The sequence below is a fragment of the Lycium ferocissimum genome, chromosome 8, assembly GCF_029784015.1.
Source record: "Lycium ferocissimum isolate CSIRO_LF1 chromosome 8, AGI_CSIRO_Lferr_CH_V1, whole genome shotgun sequence".
Lineage (NCBI taxonomy): Eukaryota > Viridiplantae > Streptophyta > Magnoliopsida > Solanales > Solanaceae > Lycium > Lycium ferocissimum.
This window is the reverse complement of record NC_081349.1, coordinates 69,478,513-69,488,087: the sequence shown is the minus strand read 5'-3', so window position 1 is coordinate 69,488,087 and position 9,575 is coordinate 69,478,513. Positions and strand designations below refer to the sequence as shown.

The window sequence follows — 9,575 nt, the reverse complement described above, 5'->3', positions numbered from 1 at the left end:
TGCCCTTTTCCCTAGGTATTTCTCCGCCAGATATCTGAGGATAACGGCGAAATAAATGAATTCATTTGGATCCTGGGCTTATAGATATGTCTGGCATTTCATGAATTTGTTTTAGTCCTTTTATAATCTCGTTTTTATTCTCCTAAACAGGGCTTATAGCCGCAGCAACTGGGCAGCTCGAAACTTTGTTGAAGAAGGGTGTTCCCAAAACATGGGGGTTGAGCAATGGTACATCAGGACTAAAATCACATCGATATGTCAATGGGACAAAGCTCGCTAATGGATCATTAGATGGCATTTGTTGCAATGGAAATGGTATACATGTCTAAAGGAAACAGTAACTGATGTTGTGGGCGCTTGACCCTGAGTTTCTTACAATTTTGCTACTGCATTTCTTCTATTTGGTATGTATAGGCATACGGAGGCAGTAGGTTTTACAGCTTCTCTAATTAAGGCTATAAAGGGTAGAGCTGGATTCCGGTCTTTTTATACGGAACAGCCCATCGGACTGCAGCACTCTTGTGGAAATGAGAGGGGCAATGCTATTACGTTCAAATCTGATTTCATCTGGGATGTACATTAGAGTGCTAGCGAAAGATTGGAGTCTGGTTTGTGTCCAGTTTGTATTCAGCTATATAGCTTTCCTACTATACGGGGCGTTGTAGGAAAGCTAGATAAAACTGCGACTGTAAACCAGCAAAGTAGCTTGATAGAAGGTATTGAAGCTGCGGCTGAATAGAGTGTGTTTTTGGTTATTTTGTATCTTTTTCGTTTTCGAGGAATGGATTCTGTTTTTCAGTCCTCTAGACTTCTTATTTGTAACCTTTCTACGCTATTAATTTTTACTTTTAATGCTCTCCATTCTGCTGCGAAAAGAGTTTTTATACTATTTGAGTACTTGGAAACGAAAACTTTTTTACAATCAAGGATAGGTGATCTAGAAAATACAGTAAATGACCTGTTGCAATATGTAAAACTATAGTAATGCACTGTGAACATTATTGTTAAACATTATTGTTAATATGTATCACTTAAATTCAAATGGATGATGATAAGAGTGAATACTTATGCTACTAATGAGACAAAGGTTAATTGGTCATGAGGCGTCGTTTGGATGGACAATTGAAGAAGGGAAAAAAGTCAAAAATACCTCTCTATTTTGTTTTATTAGTCAACTTTATCTTCCATTAGTGATTGTGAACAAGAACATCCCTGCCGTCTACAATGTTAACACATTTACCCCTATTTTGACAGATTACCCCAAATCGGACCTTAATTACCCAATTTCAAATGGATTCTCATTAGAACACTTCTATTACAATGTAACATTAATGTAAAACAAATGGAGCTAGTAGACGAAATCCGAATAGAAGCTCAAATGGGTTCTGCCTAAGAAATGAAGCTGATGATTTGATATATGCCAAACTAAGGAGATTCGCATGTCAACTAATATAGTGGCATAAGCTACAACAATTAAAGAGGCCTGACATTTTTTTGTTTCTAATGGCATTGCTTGTGCGCTACTGGAAACAGAGTCCTTGTAGCTTAAAAATGTGGTGACTGATTATTTGGAACCTTCTTGGAGTAAATCTACTATTATGAATGAAAAATTTAACCGTCTAATGTGAGTTCATCTTGGACTGTTCTATAAATTCAGAGATGACATTAGATAGTATATACGGTAAAAACCGGATTAATGTTTAGCGGTGAGACCGGGGGCCAAGAAAAGGAAGAAAACAAGCACGAGCGTCCAGACCGGGGGAACTGCATCGGTAGCGCTTGATCAGAAGAAGTCGGAAGAAAACCGTAAGGTCCGATTTATCCGGGGCAAACTACGTATCAGTTAGGCCGGTTTCTGGCCGAGTTGATCGTGGCCGTTGGTCCGGTTTATACGTGGCTGAGTTGATCGTGGCCGTTAGTCCGGTTTCTGCATGTCCATTGTGATCGTGGCCGTTGGTCCGGTTAATCAGTTGTTCAATCGCCACGTGTGAAGATCGTTCGATACATTGCGCGGTCGTACGGGTGTCGGACCGTCGACAACCTTATCCATATTAGGGCTTCCTTTATTCCAAAAGGATTGTGTAGTATAGAAAGAGGCCCTGTGGGCAAAACTATAAATAGGACACTTCCACTGCTTTTAGGGGTTCGCTTTTAGATCCAAAACATTGTATTTGAATATATATTGAAGCTTTCTCTCTCTCCCTCTCACTCTCTCTGATTTTGGTCCGGTTTATAGCTATATAATTCATTGAATCATATTATTCAACATTGCACGGAAACATACATAAATATCTTAGCTCAAATCCATAATCCCAACACATTCATCCAAATCATTAGCATATTGATTTACATACACTTAAGTCATTTATAAGCAAATATACATATACGTTCTTCGTTTATCAAAAAATAGATTAAAGTGTCCACATATCCTATACCTCGTTACAAATTCAACTTATTATCCAATTTCGGGGTAAACGGTTTGGCGCCCGCATGGGGCTAGGATAATAGTGGTCTTTAATCCGGTTTCCTATTTGCTCACTAAAGATTTTCGGTTCTTTTGTTCGTCTGTGAAAACGGACAAAATGGCAAACGATGGACAATCTAGTCACATCAACAACAAGATTGTGGCCGAAAATGATAAATAGTGGGCTACGGGATTACCGGTGGATCCGTTGACCCAAACACGTCGATTCTAGGGAGGGCCTCGATCGACAAAACACGTGTGAACCGGAGAACGCCGCCCGGCCGGCTACCGATCCATTAAATACTCTCGGTTCGTCACTTTGTCCGGGCACAAGGCCGAAAGTGCTAAATACACGGATGATATTAACCCGTCTTATTTTTGAAATGTTGCGAACGGAAGCCGGCTATTGCCAGGAGTTGCAATAGCTCGGTTCGAAACAAAAATGATGAAACGGCTCGGAGAAGACTAAGGTGTCGCCCGAACCCGAAGGGAAGAAGCTCGGATGGTCGAGAGCAAATGAGTCGGGGTTGGGTCGTCAAGTCGAAGTATTGAGAATGCTCGAAAGATTGGCGACGGGTAGACTGCCTGAGAAGAGGGTGGAGACCTATAACTCTCGGGTGGACGGATCCCGGGGCTCGCCCGTTACGAAAGGACCAGTTCGAAGAGGTACATTTAGAGGCCTTTTCCTCAGTGCGGCTCCTAAGTTAATCCGAAGAGGTTGAAATCTTGGATATCCCGAAATATGATGGTACAACGGATCCTCGGGAACATGTGACTTCATACACTTGTGCCATAAGAGACAACGATGTCGAAGAAGATGAAATTGAATCCGTATTGTTGAAAAAGTTCGGAGAAACGTTGTCAAAAGGAGCATTGACTTGGTATGATCATCTGCCCGAGCATTCAATCACTTCTTTCGAAATGCTCGCGGATGCGTTCATAAAGGCTCATGCCGGTGCCAAAAAGGTACAGGCCCGTAAGGTGGATATTTTTCGGATAGCCCAAAGGGGTGACGAGTTATTGCGTGAGTTTGTCAACCGTTTCCAAACGGAACGGATGGAACTCCCTCCGGTTCTAGAGGAATGGGCCGCACAAGCTTTTACCAAAGGGCTTAACCCCCGAAGCTCGACGGCCTCGTTCAAATTAAAGGAAAATTTACCGATATGAGACGTGACACCGGGCGGGGACGTGCACTGACGGATACGAATCAAAGATCCGGGTGAAGAGGATGACGAATTTGAACTTCCCGGGTCCGGTAGGCGCTTGAGCCAAAGGCTGCGAGAGATCGAGAAGAATTATGACCGGGCCACGGACATCGAGGGAAGATATCGCCGTACTCTCATTCGGAGAACCAAGCTTGGCCGAAAAAGTTAGGTGGTCCCGCTCAATTCTCCGGACGAGGGAGACGAGAAGAATCGGCGGCCGTCACGATGGCCGAGGGTTGTCATTTAGGAGCGATGTCGTAAGCTCAGCCACCAACAGAGACCCGCCGAGGATATCGGAATATAACTTTAGTGTCAACACCTCGGATTTCATCTCGGCTATAGGTCGCATCGCAGAACGAGGTGGCCGAGACCTTTGAGGTCGGATCCCGGCCAGCGGGACCCGAACATGATATGTGAATACCATGGAACCCATGGTCACGAAGCGAGCGTAAGCGATTAAGAAAGAGGTGGCCCGTTTACTTAAAAATGATCACTTCGTGAATTACGAGTAAGCGGGCAAAAAGCCACAAGGAAAGGGAGTCAAACAAACGGGTAGAACTGGTAGAACCTCAGCATATAATCAACATGATAATCGGGGGTACAAATGCTCCTAGAGGGCCGGTGATGAAGCGGACTAAGGTCTCCATTGTTCGTGAAAAGCGCAGCCGGGTTACGTATCCGAGGGTTCCATCACCTTCAGCAACGAGGATGCGGAAGGCATCATTCAACCGCACAATGATGCGTTGGTAATTTCTATTCTTGTTTTTAAGTCTCAAATTAAATGTATTCTAATTGACCCAGGTAGCTCGGCCAATATCATCCGGTGGAGAGTGGTTGAACAGCTAAGGCTACTCGACCAGATTGTGCCGGTAGCCCGGGTGCTTAGCGGGTTCAATATGGCGAGCGAAACCACGAAGGGTGAGATTTCGTTGCCAGTCAACTTTGACGGCACTATCCGACAAGCGTGTTCTATGTAATTGAAGGGGATATGAAGTACAATGCATTCTTTGGGTAGACCATGGATACATAACATGAGAGGCGTTGTGCCATCGACGTTACATCGGTACCTGAAATTCCGGAAGCCGGAGGGGGGTAAAAACTATCCGGGGGAACAACTTTTGCCGCAAGAGAGATGTTCACCGGTAGAGGAAGCATCACTCTTCTCAAAAAATCGGATCAAAAGGAAGAATCAACCGGGGGCAAGGATTCCTAAGAAAATAGCAACTACCGTGCACGGGTCTGACAACGGAGCAAAAGAAATTGGACCCGGGGCTCGAAGAGGATGACTTCGGCATACCCAGGTCATTCGTCTTGCCGGATGAGTCGGATGCGACAAAATCTACAGTGAAGGAGTTGGAGCGAGTCCACCTTGTTTAATCGTCAGGACGACGAAGGTATACACAGGCACGGGGTTAACCTCGGAGCTCGGAACAAATATATTAAATTCCTTCAAGCTAATGCGATTGTTTCGCATGGTCGCATATAGATATGTGGTGTGCCACCAGAAGTAACGACTCACAAGCTCAGCCTCGACGGGAGATTTCCCCCGGTGAAGCAGAAACGGAGGCCTATGGCAGAATCGAAGCACGCCTTCGTGAAGGATGAGGTAACGAAGCTTTTAAAAATAGGCTATATTCGGGAAGTAAAATACCCGGATTGGCTGGCTAATGTAGTGGTGGTGCCGAAAAAAGGTAATAAATTTCGAATGTGCGTTGATTATAAGGACCTAAACAAAGCATGCCCAAAGGATTCATTTTCGATGCCTCACATCGATAGAATGATCGATGCGACGGCCGGGCATGAGATGTTAAGTTTTCTCGATACTTATCCCGGGTATAACCAAATCCGGATGCACCCGGAGGATCAAGAGAAAACATCGTTCATTACCCGATATGAGACTTATTGCAACAATGTCATGCCTTTCGGATTAAAAAAATATTGGTGCAACTTACCAACGCCTAGTTAACGGGATGTTCGAAGAACAAATAGGGAAAACAATGGAAGTTTATATTGATGACATGGTTGTTAAGTCCAACGAGAGGACCATTTAAAATATTTGCGAACCTTTGACGTGCTCGAAGATATAACATGAAGCTCAACGGAGAAATGTGCTTTCGGTGTCGGTCGGGCAAGTTTCTCGGTTTCATGGTTTCAAACCGGGGGGGGGGAATTAAAATTGGGACAAGATCAAAGTAGTCGAGGATATCGAGGTGGTAAATAACGTCAAAGGAGTGCGAGGAGCTTACCGGAAGGATGACGGCACTAAGTCGGTTCATATCAAGATCTTCGGACGAAGTCGCGTTTCTTCTCCCTTACTAAGGAAGAAGAATGACTTCACTTGGACACTGCCGGAGTGCCAAAGAGCCTTACAAGAATTAAAGAATACTTGTCCGGCCCACCTTTGTTGCATACACCAAACGGACGACGACTTTTTTTCTACCTTGCCTTGTCCGAGTGGTAGCGGTAAGTGGAGTTTTGGTCAGAGAATCGGTCTGTGATTCCCCGTTTATTGCGTGAGTAGAACTTTGGGGGATGCGGAGACCCGTTATCCCCGCGCTTGAAAAGTTGGCATTAGCAGTAGGCGGCTTACCAGAAAGCTCGACCTTACTTTCAATGCCACCCGATATGTGTAGTGACTACTTATCCATTAAAGAACGTCTTGCATAAGCGGAATTATCGGGTGGACTAACTAAATGGTACATGTAGAGATAAGCGGATATGACTTGAATATAAGCCTCGGACGGCCATCAAGTCCCAAATCTTAGCCGACTTTGTGGCGGACTTCGCCCCGGCCATGATCCCCGAGGTTGAGAAAGAACTCTGTGGCTAACCTCGGGGAAAGGCTCGGGTATTTGAATCTTGCACACGGATGGGGCCTCGAACCTTAGGGGTTCCGGGCTAGGAATCGTTCTTAGAACCCTCGCCGGAGATGCGATTCGGCAATCATTAGAACTGTTAAATTAACTAACAATGAAGCCGAGTATGAGGCTATGATTGCAGGATTGAAATTAGCTCGGAGTATGGGGGCGAGTAATTGAAGCAAAATGCGATTCTCTCTGAGGTCGTTAACCGGGTGAATGGCGTCTTCGAGGTCAGGACGAACGAATGCAAGGTATCTGAAAAAGATCCGGGTGATACTTCGCGCGATTCAAAGAATGGACCATACGGCACGTACCGAGGGAAGCGAACGGCGGCGGTGCGTTGGCCAATTTGGGGTCTTCGGTCGAAGGGGAAGAAATTAACCAGGCTGTGGTGCACTTGATGAGTTCGTGATAGAAAACGGGCATCTTTGAAATAAACACGATGGGTTTAACTTGGGATTGGCGCAACAAATACATCGACTACACTGCAGATGGAAAGCTCCCGAATGACCCAAAATCACGGTCAACGAGGGCAAAAGCAGCACGGTTTTGCCTGGTAGATGGCCAGTTATACCGACGGTCTTTCTTCGGTCCTTTAGCCAAATGTTTAGGTCCCGGGGAAGCCGGGTACGTAATGAGAGAAGTACACGAGGGGGACTTGCGGCAATCACTCTCTATGTTGAAGCCTTAGTCCAGAAAAATCATCCGGTTATTTGTGTGGAGCCGGATGGAGGAAGATTCGAAGAATTTTGTCGAGGAAGTGTGACGGGTGTCAAAGACATGCCCCGATGATTCACCGGCCGAGGAGGCTACTTTGCGGTCGGTGATATCACCATGGCCTTTCATGAAATGGGGGATGGACGTTGTTAGTCCGTTGCCATGGGCACCGAAGTCAAAGGCCGTTTTTATTTTGTTTATGGTAGACTATTTCTCCAAATGGGTTGAAGCACGGAGCCTTTGAAAAAGATAAGAGAGAAGGAGGTTATTGACTTCGTATGGGACCACGTTATTTGCCGGTTCGGCATTAGAAGTAGAAATAACTTGTGACAAGCCCCTAGTTCGTTGGTGGCAAAGTCAATGATTTCCTCGAAGGGTTGAAGATCGAAAATTATGTCAACTCCGTATCCGTGTGCTAACGGACAAGCGGAATCTACGAGCAAAACAATAATTTTGGAATGCGAGAAGAGACTTGAAACATCAAAGCATCCTTGGAGGGAAATACAACCGGAGGTCTTTGTGGGCTTACTGGGAACCACATCAAAATCGAGTACGGGGAAACACCCTTCTCGTTGGTCTACGGCACCGAAGCCCTCATTCCCGTAGAAGTCGGTGAACCCAGTCTTAGATTCAATTACACCACCGAGGGATCAAACGAGGAGGCCATGGCCGTAAAACTCAATCTCACGGATGAACTACGCGAAAACGCGTTAGTTCGTATTGCGGAAACTTGAGAAGATGGAAAGGTCATGCTTGGGAGGGCTAATTGTCGACATTTCTAAATTGGGGACTTGGTACTTCGAAAAGTTACCTTGAACACCAAGAATCAACGAGGGGAAAAGCCGGGCCCAATGGGAAGGGCCGTACAAGATAGCGAGGTAACGGGCAAAAGGTCTATCAGCTGGAATCCATGGACGGGCAACGGTTGCGCAACAACTGGAATGTGGCTCATTTGAAGAGATACTACTGTTAAGGTATGGACTCTTTTTGTTTATTTTCTAACCTTTTCTTTTTGCAGGAAGCCGAGTGTTATACCCCGCGTTTTCAGAGCATGAGTATGACATGTATCTCACCGTGGTAATGGAGTGTCGGAGACGTCCCATGATGTTTTGAAAGGCACAAGCCATGGAAAGTACGTAACAACGAAGAAAAAGGGTGAATTACGATCTCGTAAGTCGTAATCGGGAAAGAGTATTTTAGAACACGAGAACATGGCCATTATTAGTATAATAGTTGATAAATATCATGTATGGATAGTTTCGAAATATTTCGAGATCGAGCAAATTGAAGAAAATAAGTTCGACGAAAATTTGAGAAATGCTGGACGGATCTTAGTCAACTTTGGAGGCGCATATCTCCTAGTATATATGGATTTTTAAGGTGTTTTAAGAGCCTAAAATGAAGCTCGTCGAGTCTAGTTTGTAATGAAATAAACCTCTTGTTGATAGGACATCGGAGTAGAGAATTATAGACGTTACAAACTGAGCGTCGACGCAAGCGTGCTACGGGCGCTACGGTGCGTACGATGCTGTGGCTACGATGCCGCCTCATTTTATAAAAGGGTTAAAACCCCATTTTTTTCATCTAAAAAGTTCCAAAATTTCCCAGAAAATTCAGCAACAAAGGAGCAAATATACATCACAAAAATGAGAATTTTTGAGTGAAATTTCAAGTAACGAAGTATCAATCGAGGTCGGGCAACCCGTAGTCGCGAATATAATTTCGTTTAGTGTTGGAGTGGCTTGAGAACAAGAAAATGATGAAGATTTGGCTACCTTCATAAAACAAGGTATGAATCATCAAATCCCTCTCTTTATCAAGTTTGATTAGGGATATTTGAAAGAATAAAGATTATAGTTGTTGTGTTAATGTTGTTGGATTATGGATTGAGGGTTGAGAGAAATGCGGATGAAAATATACATATTTATCTTGTAGGATGTTGAGGATGTTGTTATTGATGTTGTTAGTATTAATTTCGACTTCTTTACGGAAATAAAGTTATTAATTAGTCGTATCCCAAGTTGGTTGGTTGGGAAATTTAGAAAACAGTGTGTGGGCTATTTTATGGCATATGTTGGTGTTGGAAATGATGTTATTACTATTGGTTTTGTTGTTGATGTTGTTGGTTGTTGAATTGGAATTTCGGGCTAGGCACATAAACAGGGGAAATGTTGCCAATTTCGAGAATCTAAAAGGGTTTCATTAAGTGTTTAAGACGAGCGTATGACGATGACCCTAATGATATTATGAATGATTACATATGTATATTACGAGGCTACGAATAATTCTTAAGAGAGTTGCAAGACAGGAAGTAAGTTGGAAGTCGAG

The 9,575-nt window shown here is 44.2% G+C and overlaps 1 protein-coding gene across 2 annotated transcripts in view; it reads left to right on the top strand.

The window, feature by feature from the left end:
- LOC132068851 (uncharacterized) overlaps nt 1–487 on the top strand; it is a 15,199-nt gene extending 14,712 nt beyond the window's left edge. Inside the window, exon 22 of one of the 2 annotated variants that reach the window (XM_059462604.1) lies at nt 151–487. In XM_059462604.1, the coding sequence (XP_059318587.1) occupies nt 151–329 (179 nt within the window). In that variant the 3' untranslated portion in view covers nt 330–487. The remainder of the gene's footprint in view (nt 1–150) is intronic. The other variant, XM_059462602.1, reaches the window with a different exon arrangement.
- The last annotated feature ends 9,088 nt before the right edge of the window (nt 488–9,575 follow it).